Below are 20,400 nucleotides of genomic sequence, written 5' to 3'. Positions count from 1 at the left end.
CAATGATCTATGTGATCTATGACTTCAACATCTATGATCTATAACTTAATGATCTATGTGACGACTTAATTGATCTATGTGATCTATGACTTCAATGATCTATGTGATCTATGACTTCAATGATCTATGCCAAAGACACCTACTGAATACATGTGTCAAAATGCATCCTACAAAAATGTTTATACCAGCATTTTGGTAGTGCATAAATATCAAAATCTCTGTTTGCGAATGTCAGTAAATAAAACAAATAATATAAAAAGTGTGTTTACGTACCCAGGCTCCAAAGGAACGCGGCCATCTGCAAGAAAATCCCAGATAAATGCCTCTCCAATACTGACTAAAGCTTGGAGGTCTAAAACGAACTTTGGAGACATTATTTGAATGGCCAATAAATACCTGTATAGAAACGGTTAAGATGTATCATTAAATAAACAATACAACTGCGTGCGCTGATTGGTGTAGAGTTGTGTTGCGCTAGCCTGTAAACATATTTCCTTTCTTATTTAATAAAGGATAAGTAAATATAATTTTTAGATCTCAACTCTTCCTAAATGTAAATGTAATGTAAGATATGAAAGGTTTTGTATACTTTAGGAACTTCAGATAAGGCTTCTGCATGCATAACTATACAGAATAATTTATTGATAAGACAGTTTTTCGTAAGAAATAGAGTATTTCTAAATAACACACACTAGCATTATATATGTATCATTGATAGTAAAGTCAGTGATGAAAAGTATTCGTGGTAATTTCGACATAAGTAAATAAAATATAAAAACAACGTGCGTTGTTAGATTGAAGAAGTTGGAACTTAGTAAATGTTCTCATTATGAAGGTTATCGTACCTGGAAATTCAAGTCCATTTTCATGTGATAGTCCCATATCTTGATAAGTTTATCACCAGCAGTTGCAAGAAAATGCCCAGTTTGGAAAGGATCAAGACTTGAACAGCTAGATCGATGAACGTTGGAAACCTAAGCAATAAAACATACTTCTACATAAACTTCATATAATTCCTGTCGTGTATCATCATAACAAACTCTCCATGTCGCGTCAACCCCCTGTCTCTCTCAATCTTAATTATCTACTTGCTCAATAACTGTCCAATAAGTAAAAGTTTAACAACCTACATCAAGCAGTAACTGCAAACAAATTCTTTAAATGTAAACTCTCCCTCTTAGTCATTATTATCTACCTCGCTCAATAACTGCCCACTATGTGCATCAAGTTTCAACAGCCTACATCCATCAGTAACTATCAACAGACTCTTTCTAGGTATCGTAAAATCATCTCCCCCATCTCCCTCCATTATTATCTACCTCGCTCAATAACTCACCATGTGCATCAATTTCAACAGCCTACAACCAGCAGTAACCACCAAAAGTTGATTTAACGCCATAGGAGAGTAGCACAATCTGAGGGCAGTATCGTCAGTAGTGAAAACATTTCCTGCATGTATTGTTGTTATATCTATACGTAGAACCTAGATAAGATAAACATTGTTTAAGATCAATTAATCTCAGCTTTAGCATGTTCAAGACTTATAGATAATCTGTACCTATAGACTGTTTAACATAACATAACCTCAGAAATTAAATGAACATAACATAACCTCAGCTTAAATATGTTGGAGATTACATAATCCCTACTTAAAAACTGTTTAACACCATATAATCTCAGCTAACACGTGTTGAAAATCATAAAAACTCTACTTAAAGACTGTTCAACGTCAACAACCTCAGCTTGACATGGGAAAATGATATAATCACCATTTGAAGACTGTGCAACATTAGAAAATCTCGGTCTAAGCCCTTAAACATATTGAAGATTAAAAAATCTCCAATGATAATCAATACTTAAAGAATGTTTGACATTCAATAACAATTAACATGTTGAAGATTAAATAACCTTCACCTAAAGACAGTTTAAGATTAGATAAGAACGTCACCTACAATAAACGTGAATGCCGTGACACGAGTATAATATAAGTACATAGTCCAGTAAATGTAAATGAAGTAGCTACCTATTCTTTGCTAACCTCGTCCAAAGTGCGGCAGTCCATTACAGTAATCACGTATTCGAATGGACCAATAAAGCAGCTGACCATCATCACTGACTGGACAACACATCGGGAGCGAAATGCTCCCAGGTGCCACTGTATTGATAAGAATTCTTTGTACATTGAACTCCTCTGTGGAACCTTGGTATAGCACTAAAATTCCTTGCGATCCAGCACTGTACATGTGTTCACCATTCGGTGAAAAGCCAGTCCTGTAATCATCCCTTTGTGTTCCTTATGCTCTGCTAGCATTGAAGAACTTGCTAAAACAAAGATGTGGTTTCATTAGATTATGCAGACATCTACATTTTATTGATTAAAGCTGACAAAATTTCTTATTGTCCAAAAAAGATTTCTAAAACTTTAATGGATTTTCTGTTTAACATCATTTTTGCATGTTTACTTATGGATGTATACAAAAGTAAACATGGTATTTGAATTTTAAAACAATAAAATAGTTTTGACAAACACAAGCAGGTTTGTAGTGAACAAACGAATATGAATTTTCGAATTTACATGTCACAAAAACTTTAATAATTTCAGAAGTAAGCTTGTAAAGGTACACAAGAGAATCCATTAAAATTTTAGAGATCTTTTATTTAAGACAATAAAAATTCGTGTCATTGGCATATAAAATAACCTTAGATGAACTATCCCTAACATGTACCACATCCCTTGAGTATACCTACATCATATAACCCAGTTGAACCACCCATAATACATACCATTACATCTCTTTGAGTATGTCTATATGAAACAACCCTTAGATGAACTATCCTAATATGTACCAATATATACCTCCAAGTATACCTATATATCCCTTCTGAGTATACCTGTATCAAATAACCATTAGATGAATTATCCCTATATGTACCAATACATCCCTTCGAGTATACCTATATCAAAAACGCGAACTGCCCCATTCCGAAAGCCACAGACAAAGAGTGATTGATGAGGATGAAACGTCACAGTACAAGGATTCTCATTGGCTGCTCTAAAATCATACAATTGATTAAACGTGTCCAGGTCCCATACACGAATAGTTTCATCATCGGACACGGTCACGAGAACCACGTGATGGATCAAAGGAGCAATCGAGTATTTGTTTGGTATGTGATCTCATCAGTGTTTTGTAAGAACGTGTGGAGATGTCAAATTCCAATGCTACCCTAAAGGAGGATTGAAAACACAAAATGTCATACACAGTCAAAATAATTTATGGCTCACTACTAAATGATAGTAGAACATTGAACTAAAATACATGGAAAGCTACATATAGAAAAGCCTGTTATTTTTAAAGCCAAATTTTACACCCAGACACGCGAGATTTTACCTAGACACGCGTGGTAATCAATCAATTTCCACTCCCGAGAATTCAAACATCACGCGTGTCTGGGTGTAACTCGCGTGTCTGGGTGTAAGATATGGCTTCAATTATTTGCTTCAGGCAGCGTTCCATGTATTTTAGTTGAATGAGTAGAACTAAAATTTTGTTCAGTTAAATTAAGTTTTCATTGAAGATAACTCTCAAACTGACAGTGGACTTTCTAAAACAGTTTATTCACATCACTTTTCATTCAAGACATATTGAAGTCTATGATTGTACGATTTATAAAGAAAGTGACGTCACATTGCACAATGAGAATTTGAATTATCAGAAAATACGTATATATAGTATAAATACAATAAACTACTTCTTGCTTTATAACTAATGTTCTTGCCACCATAGTTTTTCATCATCAGTCAAGAATTGATAACGGGACTTGGAATAGTAAAACCTTACAAATGAGAATATTGACAACATACGTACCGTTACTGTACCGGCAAGAACAGATAAACAATTCGGATTGATGTCGATAGACGAGACAGCACCATCGTGTTCTGTAAAGAAAGGAACAAATCAACAAATGCAGTAACATTAGTAGTAGTAGTAACACACCGTCAACAAATGCAGTAAAATGAAGTAGCAGTAGTAACACACCGTCAACAAATGCAGAATATGAAGTAGCAGTAATATGAAGTAGTAATATGAAGCAGTATAACACGCCGTCAACAAATGCAGTAACATGAAGTAGCAGCAGTAACACAACGTCAACAAATGCAGTAACATGAAGTAGCAGTAGTAACACACCGTCAACAAATGCAGTAATATGAAGTAGCAGAACAACGACAAATGCAGTAATGAAGAAGTAGTAGTGAAAATGCTTTAGCGATATACACCGTTTTATCGTCAACAGTTCGTACAGCCAAATTAAATATAGACTAGTTGGCATAAAGCGACTTATGAGTCGAAATATGCTTTATAAACGACAAAACTTTTTATGCGGTGTCGAACGCTTATATATAAGCATTTTTATCACTTAGAAATTACTTAACTACAATGTATGGCATTACGCATGCGCACATTTATTTTGAGCTTACGTCAATACTTAAATATTCAAAATTGGAAAGGGGTTCAAGGTGTTTACTTCAAAAGAGTAGGTTGTGTTGTTCATACTGGTGCTGTTTTGCTCAATATCAAGATATCCCAACCTTTGACAAAGTAACAGACACACATACCTGCCTCTAATATTACACCCGAGAAATCCAAGGGCCACAGCCTGAGATAGCCATCGTCAGAGCCTGTCATACAGAAAGCATCTGTGACAGAGATGCAGTTGATACCAATTCCGAATTCACCCGGGTTCACGTGAACAAGATCCTCTCGGCTTCCGGTCGGAAGTAGTCGTCGCACCTTATGAATCACCATCAGTTCGTAGTTGACTTCAAAAATTATTCCACGGTTCGAAGAAACATATCTGAAAATTAAGAAACAACATTTGAAAAATCAGCTTTGAAGTTATCTTCTCAATCATGTTGATGTTTATAACATAGTGTTCACTTGTGAATGAAGGGAAAACGCTAAATTATTTGAACGATAAAAGCGTTTGGAAATGGGCTGAATTTCAATGAAGACATTGTCGAAAATTGCACCGATTTCCTGATAAACAAATTGAATAACAAGCAAAATTATTTTCTCGTTAGCTAATTTCTCAAGAGAGAATAACGTGACACTGATCTATATATTAAACAGGAGTCAGTTCTCCATTTGACAACATACAATACATTGAGTAAATTGAGTTACTATCGCGTTGTATTACAAAATCAAATGTTCAGAGTAAAAGTTGTGGTCACTGAGCGTGGACTTTGGAAAAGAAAAGTACCTTTTATGGTTGTTGGGAAAGCAAAATTTTAGTTAACTTAAACTGAACGTTCATGTTTCGCCATTTCAAAAATAGAAACTGAATAATCTAGTATTAGCCGTTCAAAATCAACCGACAGCCTTTGTACCCACCCCCGTGCAACAATCTTTCAACGCCAACAATACAAAGTCTTACATCATTCGATATTTCTTGTTGTTTCCATTTACAAGTTCGTAGCCAAAAGCAATATCGGTAAACTGAATTGAATGATGACTACCAAGATCCAAAGCAGATGAACGTACGGAGCCGTGACGAACCCTCCAGATTCGTATATTATCAAGTCCACACGATATCATCCTTCAAAATTCACATCAATTTGCAATAGTAAGAAAGCTTATGAACTGGAAAGAACCAATCTTCTTTCAAAAACATCCCCCTCCCAAAAAAAAACCCCAACAAAATCAAGAAAAGTTTAGACTCAGACATACACTCTTCAGTTCTTTTATAAATTTCAAATATAATAATAACAGTGCGGCAAGAAACATTTCAACGAACTCAGTCAAAAATGCCCGTAACACTTTTAATCCAAGCAGACAGCAATCCACTGAAGAAAACGGCGTTTCCGCTTTGATGTGTAGCGTATTTTATACGCAAAAATGTCAAGTGTTAACTAAAATAATATATTAATAGTATTGTTTCTTAAATAAGCAAAATGGTGGTTGCAAACGTTTGTCAGTAGGTAAACAACATAAAAATGCAAATTCATAGCAATACATTCACCTTGTGTCATCGAAAGGAACAATTTTGATTCGCGTAATGTCAACGTCAGTATGTGCCTTGGCAACCAGCAATTTCTCCAGTCCTTCCACAACGTGATGTATCCCAAACTACCACCATCTATACACATTGTATCCACAGTTAGTAGAAACATAAAAGCATTCTAGTGTGTATGCTTTGATTCGATTGCTATTCTACTCGCCATCATCTATTTTTTTAAAATGCTAGTTGCTCAAGTCGGGTAACAAAAACAAACATGGCTGCCGACCATATCTTTCCTAAGGTTTCAGGTGATAAACTTCGTTGTTTATATCAGAGAACAATTCTAGAGTTTCCACTAAACACAACATTAACATATTTAAATAAACAAAAATTCCCATTACAACAACTAAACATGCATTGAACAACAAGAGTTGCTTTTTAATTCAAACAATGTCAACAACAACAAATGCATAAAAATAAAGGAAAACTACAGCTGCAGTTTCTTTATATGAATACTGGTATACTCTACTGAACCAATTAGATTATTCTCGATTTCTATTTGATAGCTGAATTGGGCTTTGCCTTCATCAACTTTCACATCATAGAAATCTCGAGCTCGTAATCAAATTTTAAATTGTAAGAACAAATTACAAATAAAAACATTCTTGGTTAAATATCATGTTTTTCTATCCATTCTTCTTCTACAGAGCATCTAGACTGTTAGCTAAGCAAAATCATTATATTAATATTTTCAATTTTTCAATAGAATTTTCAAAAGAAAGACCTACATTTTGACTTTACCTGTTTACCGTGATTGTCTTTTCCACAACCGCACAAACTCCACCACTATTTGAGAAACTGTTGAAATAAAATGGCGGAAATTGTGAACAGAAAAACTGGGTCCAAGTGAACATTAAGCTAAGACAGTTTTAGGTAAACATTAGGTATACTTTAGTGAAGCAATATTTTACTCAAACAAGCATGTCTGAAATATGTCTGCATGTCTCCTAATTTAGCTAACGGTCGTAATGAACTTTCTTTACCTAATAAGATTGATACTAGTTGAATTGTTGCATTTAAAAATTTAGATGAGAGGTAATGTTCCAGTAAAATTGAGTACAGTAGATTTACGAAAATGGAGATAAGGGCAAACCAGAGCGCTCTATGTGTATTACAATAGAGGGCTCTAGGCAAACACCCAAAAATGGAGATTTTGCCATGGTGTTTCAACCCAGTGAGATAATGCATAGATTGTGAGCAGCTACTTCTTCACCTCTTTAGAACAGTAAACCAGCTTTGAAAACAGATTCATTAAACATGCGGCTCTAAAGACAAGCAGTTCTAAAAATAAAGTAAAAATCTGAAGAATCTGAATTTTCAGCTTTGAATGACGAGTTAACTTATTCAGCTGAACTCCCATTTAAGAAAAGATGTTCAGTGTGTTTGCACAGGCATATGAAAACCTAGGAGACTTTTAAGTTTGAATCCACAAGACAAAAAAATTACTTGGAAACAAATCAAATTGCATTTCTCACCTTAAACAATAAAGTTCTCTCACTTGAGAGTTAAAGATCGCAATACAATCACCGGATTGATATCACACACGAATCACAGTTGACTGTCCAAGTTGCCCTGAAGCTAGTATCGAAGAGTTTCCGTTGAAGGTAAGGGCAGAAACCTGCAATAAAATGAGCGCTAATGAGAAGGAATCCACGTGAATACAAGAGATTGCAGTAATTCCGTATTCAAAACACCCAAAACAGATTCCCAATCCAATGTCAAGTACGATAAGATTAAGGATTAACAGATCTTTACGCCTGCATTCTAAGAGCTCATTGAAGTTTAACGAGTGGATGATTCTCCTTGATAAGTGGAACTAACTACTCGCTGACATTCTACCTCGAACATACTGAGTACATTATATTGAGCACAGTGAGATTTTACTAGCTTTTTAGCAAATGATTTCAGTTAATAATAAAACAAAAATCTCCAAATACGTTGTTTTACATTAAACTACTTCATTTAAGCGAACAGATTGCGAACATAATAGCAGATCCCAAGTACATCCATGATTGCCCAATAATAAGAAGCAAAATTGACCTTGTCGGTGTGACCAATGAAGAATCGTTGATGCCCCGTAGATATCTCCATGGAAACAATCACGGCATGACATGGATACACGACGCATGCGCCATTCTTTGTCCAAAATAATTCCTTGAAATTCGTCCACCGTAGCCAACAATATGTTTCAATTTCAAAATCGGATCTGGTTTCAAACTCTAAAAATGTCAACAAGTCGTAAATCCCAAGAATATAAAGATGAAAATAAACTACGTTGCAATAGTGAGTTTACTGAGACGCAGCTAAACCGCAAGTTTCAGTCCTTTGGTAAGCCTGGACTATTTCATAACACTATCATTATTCATTTCCTTAGAAAAATTATATAAATGAACTAAATAATGAGGCTGCCTTAGCCACTAAGTCTGGGTTGATATTTAACCGGGTCAGACTGCAATAGGTGGTTATGCTTACACAAACCATGATTAGAAATGATTTTAAACCCGATTCAGCAATTCTCAGCCAGGGTTAGCTCGAACATAAAGCCAAAGACAAGCCAACCCGGGTTTTCATGAAGAAATGAGCTAAACTTGACGCTCTAACACCTACCTAACCCGGGTCCACCCAGTTCTTGAGAAGGGTGCCACGGGTTGGTTAATTGACCCGGCTATCGTGTGAACGTTAATAGGCGGGTATTTATTAGTAGACGGGTTGACCCAGGTTGGCACATCAACCCGGACTCGTGTAAACGGTGCCTATGTTTAATTAAGATGAAGGTAAAAGTTCTTTCCTTTAACAGTTGTGCTGTGCGTCTTATTTTAACAGATGGAAAATACTTCCAGATGTCAACCTTTTTCCAAGATCTTCCTGATATGCAACTGTAGAATAAATGATGGAAAATCTCACCTTTATTGAACGCCGACTTAAGAGTCTCTCCCTCTTTCCTTGTCGAATGTCTCTGTAAAAAATATAATTTGAGTAGATTCTGGTACGTATCTTCCTATGAGTATGATAATCATTTTATATCTATGGTAACTCGATACAAAACCGCAACGTTTCCATCATAACTTTGCACTAATAATAATATATGAGCTGCAAATACAGCACATTCTCGTTAGTTTCTAAGAAAAATAAAATTGACAATAGCTAATAATAAAACACATCTTCTATATCACACCTTAACTCTTTCTTTATCCTTTGATGATTACTTGATGATAAAGTATCGATATTTTCCTCGATTTGTAAGCGTACACTTGCGTATCAAGGTGATCTTGAGCTTGGAGACCAACAGGGATGTTCAGACCCACTGGTGGCACGTGCGTTGCTACTACTTGACGTCGCTGAAAAGACGATTAGATACATAGCGAAAATTAGTTGAAACATTGGATCATGGCTACTTCTATAGACTTGTTAACAAGATCCAATTTTTTCGGATCCCAAAACTCATCGTGAGAAATTATAGCTAAAGTGAGCTTCCGATAGTCAGATCAATCAATTTAAAAAATCGGATAGAAATAGAACTTCTCTATTTTCATCCGACAAGATCAAAGGAAGCCGACTAGCAAAATTACATAGATTAGAAAAGTCTTAAAAACAAAAATAACAAAACTATCTCGATAAATGTACTGGATAGCACAAGCTGTACACACAACTTTAACTATCCAAACGAATATATTATCAACAAAATTATCGGACCATCTGAACAAGCAACCAAAAGTCGGAACCGAACAATCGGATCCGACAAATCGATCGTGAACGGGCCTTATGGCTTCATAAAAGTTTCTAAAATATTGATAAAAGTTTGCTTCACATATTTCTCATACCTTTGCAGAAGATTGATTAGAGGCCAGCTTTTCCACCAATGCAAGCCTTGAAGACAATGCATCCTGTTGCTGACAAAAACACCCATGATCGCATTTCACACACATTACCAAGTCACGTCAAAATGCAACTCTTAGGACATCACGTGGCTGAATGACGACATCAAACAATCTCAAAGCTTGCACTCAGTTGCAAGTTAACCCGATTTTTACTCCTACAATACAGATTTCTCACCAAAATTATTATTCATCTTTTAGAAAATCAATTCCATTCATTGCCTTCCAGTGATTGAGCATAAAAATATTTGCATTGTAGGACTAAAAACGGGCTCATGACTACTCATTTGAAAATAATCACATCAATCTCCATGGTGATGCTTTGACTTAATGCTTGTTGTTTGGGGAAACCGACAATAAGCTTCACATAATTCTATTGAATTACCGTTTGTTCTTGTTTCTTGTAGTCGTCGGTCACTACTTTTAAATCCATTCCATCATTACGAATGATCCCCTTCTTCATAGGTTTGCTTTTCCCGGGAAATTTTATGACGTCATACAACTCGTGCCAGTCCATACCTTTGGGCACGTGGAATGCCATGTCACGTGGTACTGGTACGTAGCCAGTCGTCATTAGCCCCAGTCTTCTGGCTTCGTTGATTGTGAGTCCTGGTTCGTATTCAGTGTCGCTCGTGTACAGTCCTTTCACGAGCATGTTCGCGCATAAACGAATATTTTTCAAATAGGCGTATTGCTGATTGAGGAAAAACGAGATGATGTGACGAAGGTCCAGCATTAGGAATGTATAACGTGTCGATAATGATACATCACCAACATTTTCTGAGAAAAAGGACAAGCGTGGATGAAGCATTTTACTTCCTGGAAGCAAATTTCAAACATAAAATACTTTGGTGAAATTTTACTTTGATCGCCGTAGCTAGAACGTTCATTAGGGGTCTGTATTTATTGTCCCTGACTGACTTATTTTGAAAGCATTCTAAAGAAATCAGTCAGCAAACTTATTATACATGAACATAGCCTGTGAACTTCTTCATTGTTTACTTTACAGTGTTATATGTGCGTACCTGGGACCGGTTGCATTGAATAGTCAATTTTCAGCATTTGGGAATACCCCCTACAGGCAACCAAGTTTCCAACTCTGCGTTATCGAGCATTCTTGCTCACATTAACGCAACTGGACACACCCCAACCTGGACGATCATAACGATTTCTATGAACTCTTCATTCATGAGAGCCTTCTAATCGATAAATTAGTTCAATACCCCAGCAAGAGGTAAAATAAACGAATTCTAATGAAGAAGTCATTAAGTCATTTTAAATGGTCTTTTCCAATGCAATTATAAAATTGTGTGTTGAAACTTGGTTTCATATGCACTTTAAAAAGTAGAAAAAATGATGTTGGCTCAAAAAGCATATGTAGGTACCATGATTTGTAGAGTTTCGCCAATATTGCCTCGTCCAAAGAATTGGGGTGGTCGAGGTAAATGGAAATTAAACCATGTTGATGTGGACTTGAATTTTAAAAAGGTTTGAAAACGAGATACGGCAAGACCATCTTCAGTTGCCACATCAATGTGTGCGACAAAAAATTTGCCTGATATTGGTTTTAAACAAGATGTAGAGATATCGACCAACCAGCCCCAGTGATTTGTGTAGATGTTCGAGAAACTGAATGTGTTCTGCAGAATTGAGCCCAATGCCACTACACATTTCAGCTGTTTGTCCTAAGAATATAATTTGTTTAAATGTTCATTTCATTATTTGATTAGATAGTAAGGTCAAATCAAGAACCTAAAGATCATTGAATAAATGATTTAGCCTATTCATCAGATGTAGAGCTTGGCATGCACAGACTTGGTACTGGTCTGTAGTAAGTTTCAGCTGAAACTTTTATTTCAAATTTTCAGCAGAATTATATTATGTATTACTTTTGAAAATTAATTCCATTTGTTATGTTTCCGGTGATTGGACAAAAATATTTCCAATATTGGGGTGAAAATAGGCTGGCTTTGTCACTGCTTCTGTGAGACAGTTGACAAGTTTAAATTTACAAATTAAACTAAAATTTTCATTATTTCTCCATATGAAACAGTGTTAAGTTCAAAGTAATTTGTATGATGCATAAAATGGGGGGAAGGGGGGTCTGGCCAGATGGCCAACCCTTGATTGATGATTTTTGGAGGAGGCAGCTCATGTACAGCCCCTGGTTTTTGCATAAACGACGCCTGTATCCAAAAATATTTTCCTAGAAATTTTTGACCTCAAGTCTAGTCACTTTTAAAACATTAGACAATTTAATCATATATTTTACCATAATTGCTGTAACATCGCCTTCTTTTGCACATTACTTCCATTCTGAAGTGTTATAGTGTTTGAAAAGATTCACATAAGGTTTCTGCCACACTGTGGGTGTTTAAATATGATTAAAGGTCATCATTGATGATATTTTACCAGCTGTTTTGTTCATGTACATATATAATGCTTATTGCATTTGCCCAAGTAAATAAATGAAATAATATTATCATAGTAACGAAATATAAACATCAGAACGAATGAAAGGATTTTACTTTGTAATGTCACTTACGTTTGGACATTTTCATTACAACCTAGACCCTAGAATTTACAGTTGATGTCTTCCTCTCATCTATGATCTGTTCACGTTCATGCAGTACATTTTGCAATTTCTGCCGCCATTTTTTGAATTCTTTATAGTTGACTTTTGGTCTTTGAAACCTACTGCGCATGTCGTGACTACTCAACACAGCACACCCAAACAGAGCAATAGAAATATATTTTATCTGAACAATTCTTTCACGAATCACGATGCTACGCACAAGAAAAGCTTGTGGCATGCAGGAGCTTTCAACTCGTGTAGTATCTGAATTACTTTATCATCAGTCAAAAAAATTCAAAATACCATCGCGACTCCTGTGTCCTCCGTCCAATGCGCTTCTATTGTTCAGTGGTTTGATCCAGTGTTAGTCAAAAGAAATTCTAATCGCTAATTTCAAATTCAAAGTACTTCAAGATGAAAATTACGAGACATGATTTTCTAAAGAATAACATCTTACCAATAGAGTTCTCTATAAGGTGTTTGCATGTAAATAAATCCACGAATGAAAAGCAGTAAAATATTTTCACGTACTCTAGATCCACCAACAATGATGACATTCATTTTCCTGGTAAAAAGGGCGCTAACTGCTAATTCTAATTGGTGCTAATCATATATTTCATACTTCTTGTCATATATGTCAGCGGTAATATATCAAAAAACTACGGTGACAAAATCTCTTGACGTTCAAAAACCGAAATTTTTATTAATGACATTTAAATGCATGATAAAAACTGTCCTAGTCATACGTATGTAATTTACGCAAACAATTCAAACGTTCCTTTCAAGAAAGGCACATCAAAATTATGCACAAGTTTAAAAGCAAGCATTAAAAAATCGCTGATACAGCTTGACAATATTTTACCCCAATGACACGCCCCCCCAAATCTCATTTCAATTTTCTTCGCTTTTTCGTTTTCTTTAACTTTGCACAACCCTTTCCGTACCATCCTGCTCCCAAAAGTCCATTGTCAACCCACCCTTCCACCTCATCGACGTCGCCCTCGGTGTTGTTTTCCAAACAAAGTTTTCCTTTTTCTTCCTTCGACTCAATTTGTTTGACAAGCAGTGCTGCTTCAAGTTCAAGATTTTGGTGCTTTTTGTGTATTTCGTGTTTTCGCAATGGAGTAGACAAGTGAAACATTGGATCCTTTTGCCTGAACAAAAGGAAAATCTTATAATCTAAGCTGTTATGACTCTAACGTTATCAAGCTAAGGCATATTCGCAATAAACGTTGGCTAGGCATAGCTACGTAGGACAAGTAGTACAGAGGTCTCGACCAAGGCAAAAGACTGTCACATCCCCGTCAGTGGCATAGATACACACAAGTTCGTTCTTGCTGCATATGTAAATATGGCGGTCCTAGAGCAACATAATATTCATATTTCATAGATATTTCATAATATCTCATACTTCATGTTATTTCAAAATACACTGAATAATCGCGCGAGTAGCGGCTGAACTAAATTACCATGCCTGGTACTAAAGAAGTCAACCCTCAGCTACTGTCAGCCTAGTAGGAACAAATACGATCATAAAGACCAATCCACCTTTCCGACGGTAAACACACGTGTCAAAAATACGAGATCAAATTACAAAATTCGAACAATCAAATGTCGGACACAGTGTTGATGAGTCTAATATGCAATTGTCAAAACGCAATCTACACGCACCAATTTTAGAGCTCTTTAACAAATTAATTAATAATTAATCTGAGCATGCGCAGTCGACTTGACCAGCTCCTTAGGTCATGGTCATGACAACGACCAACTGCATCTAATAGCACCAATTTTGAAGTAAATAGCATGTTTTTAATAATTTAATGGAGAAACCATCTGCGCATGCCCACTTGACTACTTGTTCATAGTCATGGCAACGACTTACTAGATGTGTTGCACTACATTTGTGGCAATTAGCTCGGTTGGTCGCAAATTATCAAAGAAAATCATCAAGGGATTTCTGGCAAAAGGTTTCAGTGTAATGATTAACGATAATGTGCTGTAATATGCTACTGCCAAATGATGCATACTAATTGTTATGTTAGTTTTTCTGTATTGATAAACGTGGTACTTTTCTTTATCGCAACACAGGAAACATAAATGTATACGTAAACACCTTATGAATTAATCTTTATTCCAAAGTATAATTAAGAATATAAAATAAATAATCAGTTTATTGCAATATTAATTAAATTCGCCAGAAAGAGAGTGTATAATCCAACATGGTCAGAAAAGTATTTTAAATTATCACATAAAAAGGTTTTAAAACGGTATTTTGATTTTTCCGCTACTAACCTTTTTACAGACTGTTTTGCAGTTTAAAAGTGTTCATTGATTTGGTTTTCTTTCACTGAAATTTTAGAAGCTCTTGAGTTCGGTTTGTTTTCAATTCATTCAATGACACAGCATGCACTTCAACAGGGACATGGAATGTTTCCAAAATACACCTTGCGATCACCAATCTTATAAAATCGTTCTGGTTGTGGTCTGGCCATGGTTGATCGTACCAATGTTACCAACATTAAAAAACAAATGTAATAACAACAACATAATTTCATATGTCTTAGAACCATTCTTCAATATTAGACTAATGCCAAAGTCAGCAATCAAATTTGCCTTGAGCTCAAGCAAAATTTCTCCGTATAGACCTCTACGCTGTTTATTTGGAGCTTGATAATTTAGTTACGTATTTATGTATTTCAGTGCCAAACTACTTTAATGTACTTATATCTTTTCTGCAAATTTATTTCACATGCTCTGAAAATTAACATAATTGATAGGTAACGTGTTTGAATGAATATTTCATTCCATCTAAAATTACATAATTTTAATAAAAGAAGTCCAGTTTTCTTTTCGAATGGAACGGCGTGGTATAATTATACAAACTTGGTATAATGAAAAATTGTCAATAGAAGCTAGCTTCGAATTCACTCACGTGTTATGAATTAGCCAACATAGACTGAAGTACATAGTTATATAACAACCAATGAAATTCCAGTTTTAAACATCACTGCTGTGATTGAACGCCCAACGGAAGGTAATTATTTATTGACTTTCTTAAGTACAATAAGAATAATTATACTTCAACCCTTGTTTTAAACAAAAAGGTATGTTGAGTTTTCAACGTTAATACTATAAGACAAACGCTTTGATTGTGAGTAAACACAATGTTTGTAAATCGTAGACAACGGCAACTTCCAGAAAAAACGCGGATGAACATTTGTAACTGAAGCAACTTGACACAAAGTACCAAAAAACGAGGTCAGACATTCAAATTTCGGACACTGTCGATCAGGTTCATCAACGCAATCCAACGTGTAACAAATTTCACCAGAACGGGAGCCAATAATGAACGTCTTAACAATGTAATCAATTGGACAAGCTATGGTAACAGCAATAAGTTTTTCGTCAGGAGAATAATTGATAACATTGCAAATCAGTAATTGTGATGTTTTGGGTGAACAGCTAACCTTTTCGATGGGCGAACTGAAATTTCAAAATTGTTAAGATTTAAAACGCCACACACAAACAGCCCGTAACGATCACATTGTACCCCACGGCCAAATGCAGGATTGTAGCAGCATTTTTTAACTGCTGAATAATAATCGTAAACACGAACGCGTTGTAGTAGTTTTAGACTGTCAACATCAAAATAGAACAGTTCACCATCAGTGCTTCCTGCCAAAAGACGGCTGGCATCAGGAGACAACAGCCAGAGCCAAACAATTTGCGCAACATACCGCGCCCGCAAATCTATATAATCTTTAACACCACTCATTCCAATTTCACGTCTTTCTTTTATCACTTGCTCGCCGCTCATTTGCCTCAAAATCCGTATTAAGAAAAGGGCAAACTAATTGAATGCAATCAACTCCCTAAATTCAACTTTTAAGATCAATCCATTGGCGGGTCCGTCTTATAGAATCTTCACGTTCACAAACCGTCTGGTAGTTTATACACACGACTCCAAAAACGATCCAAGTCATGGAGAATATCACGATTCAAACGACAGATTTAGTATATACATAGAGAGCACAAAAAGTTCACTTTTTGTTCTTCATACGCCCATGTATATTACTTTTACATATAAACTATGTGGGTAAAAACTATCTTTATAAAAGCGTAAATAAAGACCATGGTCTGGGTATGTCCCTCATTAAAAGGTCAAGTGTAAAAAGCTGCGTAAAAATTGTTTGTTCTAATATAGTAGTAAAACTTTTATAAATACGTAAAATAAGACCATAGTTCAAAAGGCGTCCCTGCCAAAAGGTCATAAAAAGCTGTATAAAAAGTTTCATTATTTCAGGAAGTAAAACTCGAGGTTATAATCTATAGTTTAAAAAATATGAATTTATATGTTTCAAAACGGTCTTTACAAACAAATGTTAACAAGCATTGTTTCTGAGAGGGTTTACAGCACAGAGCACGAAGTGCTCGAGAGGGGGAATGGAGCCCTCGAGAATTCTATGACGAGGTGGGGAAAATTTTCACGAAGTGAAAATTTGAACGCACCGGCATTCGATGAATATTTGAAGAATATTCGAGAATAACAGAGGCTTAAGATATGTTTTCAAAACCGTCTTTAATAATCAAGTGTTAATAATCAAGTATATAATATAGTATCAGCGCTTAGCTGTTTCACAGCGTGTCTTATGCATGTTTTCAACAATGGTTGTTTATGTAACCAGCACATTTCATCAGCGCATGTATAATAATACAATGTTTACAAAATATGGAATCTATATGTTTTTTTAATTTTGTCGTCGTTGAGCACATGTACATGTTTAACAATGTTTTATATAATTTTGTTAAAAGTTTTACTAATTGTTTCAGGATTTTGAATCTTTTTGTATATTTTGTATTAATTACTTGTTACAAACAGTTTAGATATGTAGTCAAACATACAGGTATGTATGATTTTACTATAACAGAGGCCTACGCTACATGCTTACTACACATTATAACTGTTTGTTAATATTTAGTTATTTGAATTGATAAGATAATGACCATAAGCATAACTTTTACATCCATTAGCTAATATGTATCGTTTATCATCAAAACAGCTAAGTGATACTTTATTAATTTTGTAACTATTAAGTTTATGGTTTACGCTTCTAATAGTTTTCATTGTATGATGTATTTGTTTCTTTTCAAATAGTGTTTGTTTATAGTCTTCATGTTTATTTTGTTTTAATAATATTTTCTTAATTCCTTTAGCTTTTCTATCTCCTTTATTATTATCTTTAATATAACTGTACATTTTACTTCGTAAACCAACAAATTTTTAACACTATTCCAGCAGCTTCATCTTTCATTTTACCAATAATTTTTATTAGTTTTATCATGATATTGTGAATTTTCTGGGTAATCACTAAAATCAAATTTATCTATAGTCCAAAAATCTTTATAAGCATCTTCAGTTTCTATTTCATAACAGAGATCTGTACAGTAATAATTTAGCTTTATCACCATACCGCTTTTTGATATAGTTGTAATGAAAATCATACATCAACGTTTTACTTAAATCTAATATACACATACCCACATATGCTGGTTATCTGTATAATAGTGTTTCTTTGATCTTATGGACAGCAACTAAATTTTCATTAAAGATCTTTTTGAACCATATAAGTAGGTTTTGCTAATTTTAATAATTTATTTTTATTAGTTACTAGTCTAACATCTACTCTTTTTCGTAAGTTTTCCATTGTCTTACCAAACACCGAATTATTCATTAATTTAAAGAAGTCTTTTTCAAAAGAATTTTTTGCATTAGTTCTTTTTTGAGTATTAAAGTCTATGTATTTTTTTAACCATGAAGATTGATTAAATTCAAGTACTCTATGTACTTTTTTTAATTTTAACCCGAGATCTAAGTATAATTGAAGATTTCTATAATGTAGCACATACTTCTCTTTATTTCCTAAAGTGGAATCATTGTTTACTAACCTGTTGATATATTGTAATTAGAAGCAATTGTCTTACAATATTTTGACAGCATATCGCTAGTTACCTTAATTTTTCGTGCTAGTGGATAATCTATTATAAATTATGTAGTTCTTCAGGGTATTCTAAATCAACTTCTAAAATTAGACCTTTTTTATTATCTTCTTTATATGTGGCTAAATTTATGTTGTTAATTTGTTTATTAGTTAACCATTTGAAACCACCAGTAGGCAGGTATTGTGACATAGCCCATCCATATAAATTGTTCGCATCAAGATACATTATATATTTTGAGGGTTTATTCCTATCAAATGTTTCCATATACTTGTTATTAGCTTTACCATATCGATTAGAAATATAAGAAACACCTCCTCTCATACCCTTTTCAATAAATTGAAACATATCAATATCTGTCAAATTCTAATTTAATATCTGTCATTTTAAGCATAGCATCCCACGACAGCCCTGGTGATGTAAAATAATGACATGGGTCTAAGTTATAGTATTCAAGACATGTTTTTCGAAAATTTTCGAATACATCTGCTAATAATAAAACGTCTGATGTCAGATACAGGTCGTGATAATCACCCATGTTTTTGAGATTGAATGTATTCCACACTTTTTGTGCATGGTTATAAGAATCATCTGAGATATTTTCATTAGTAAGAATACTATAAAAGTCTTCTTTTGAAGGCAACCCCTCATCAAACTTTTCAAAGCTATCCATATAATCATATGGGTATATACCTTTTTTAGTCATTAAATTAATTTTTTCACCTTTAAACTGCTTAGAGGTGTATTTAAATGATTCTTTAGGTAAATTACTAACAAGCTTATCAAGACTAGAACTCATAAATTGAAAACTATCAAGAAATGTGAGATGGTTACCTAACATGAAAGCCATATATTTTTCCATGTTATTAGGTATAGCCTTTATATTCATATGCGTTTCCTCACCTTTTTTGTTTTTGTATGTATGCTTATTAACAATAGCTCCGATTTTTTGCATAATAAAATGGCTATCATATCCCCGCAAATTGTGAAATATTACTGGGATCTTTAATTTATCAGAGTCTATTCTAAGTTTTAAATTACAATCTTGATGAGCTGACCCTCTATATTTTCCAGTTATATGACAATGGTCTCTAACTCGAATATCTTTGTTAGTATATTTTTTGTTGCAAATATGACATTCATAAGCTTTTTTAAATTCTTCTTCATCATCAGTGGTCATTTTTAATGGTTTATTAAAGTGAGTTTTCATAATATTTTTACAATATTTAACTTCTTTTAACATAGCTTCCATAAATTTGTAAACAACCTTTTCAATTCTATATAGTTGAATTGTTTAGTAAATTGATCATAACAACAAACAACTTTATAACCATAACCACAGTCAGTGTGCTTCTGATGCTTCAGTATATGAGTTACCATTATCTTGTTGACAACCAGATATCTTTTCTGTAATAGCTTCAAAATCATATATAACAAACGGAACAGCTTGTTGTTTTTATGATGTTGTTGAATTTGTTGTTATTTTATCAGGCATTTTTACTGATTGTATACCATTTATTAGTATACAGTTTTCTATATGTTTATTATTTTCAGAACTAAAACATTGAAGACAGCGCATACAAAAATGTTTTTTCTTTCTTTATGCTTGTACATTTATAAATGCATTAAAATTTTTATTAGAATATAATGTTTGTTTTCATTATCAGTTATCAATAGTAGTTCCATATGGTCTTCAAATTTTTCTTTTGATATATAAATGGGGTATGGTTGTTTATTTTCATATCCGAATACATTAATGTTAATTTTGTTTTGTTTTTCGATTTTATTATATTGTTTAACAGTAACTGGAAAATCAACCTTCATAATTGCTTTTCAATATATTCCTTATCAGATTTTTAACTTTGTGGGTATTTATTTTGTGGGTTAATATGT

General features: G+C 34.2%; 2 protein-coding genes and 1 long non-coding RNA gene across 3 annotated transcripts; all 3 read right to left on the bottom strand.

Annotated features, from left to right (window-relative positions):
- Positions 1–353: 353 nt before the first annotated feature.
- LOC124433503 lies at positions 354–1,220 on the bottom strand. The gene is made up of 3 exons (XR_006944480.1): positions 1,196–1,220; positions 846–974; positions 354–396 (listed from the first exon to the last, which is right to left on the bottom strand). It is a non-coding gene; the product is annotated as an uncharacterized LOC124433503 (long non-coding RNA).
- Positions 1,221–3,767: 2,547 nt separating this feature from the next.
- Positions 3,768–6,082, bottom strand: LOC124454229 (WD repeat-containing protein 90-like). Its single transcript, XM_047005036.1, has 5 exons — positions 6,022–6,082; positions 5,437–5,598; positions 4,619–4,857; positions 3,870–3,940; positions 3,768–3,821 (listed from the first exon to the last, which is right to left on the bottom strand). Exons 2-5 carry the CDS (start codon positions 5,595–5,597, stop codon positions 3,768–3,770), a joined length of 525 nt encoding a protein of 174 aa, XP_046860992.1. The 5' UTR covers position 5,598; positions 6,022–6,082.
- A 1,940-nt stretch (positions 6,083–8,022) lies between these two features.
- LOC124454219 (WD repeat-containing protein 90-like) lies at positions 8,023–10,727 on the bottom strand. The gene is made up of 5 exons (XM_047005025.1): positions 10,321–10,727; positions 9,882–9,950; positions 9,267–9,398; positions 8,965–9,016; positions 8,023–8,279 (listed from the first exon to the last, which is right to left on the bottom strand). Exons 1-5 carry the CDS (start codon positions 10,669–10,671, stop codon positions 8,023–8,025), a joined length of 861 nt encoding a protein of 286 aa, XP_046860981.1. The 5' UTR covers positions 10,672–10,727.
- Positions 10,728–20,400: the final 9,673 nt, after the last annotated feature.

The sequence above is a fragment of the Xenia sp. Carnegie-2017 genome, unplaced genomic scaffold, assembly GCF_021976095.1.
Source record: "Xenia sp. Carnegie-2017 unplaced genomic scaffold, XeniaSp_v1 HiC_scaffold_13, whole genome shotgun sequence".
In the NCBI taxonomy this organism is placed as follows: domain Eukaryota; kingdom Metazoa; phylum Cnidaria; class Anthozoa; order Malacalcyonacea; family Xeniidae; genus Xenia; species Xenia sp. Carnegie-2017.
The sequence above is the reverse complement of the archived record's forward strand: the minus strand, read 5'-3'. Positions and strand labels throughout refer to the sequence as shown.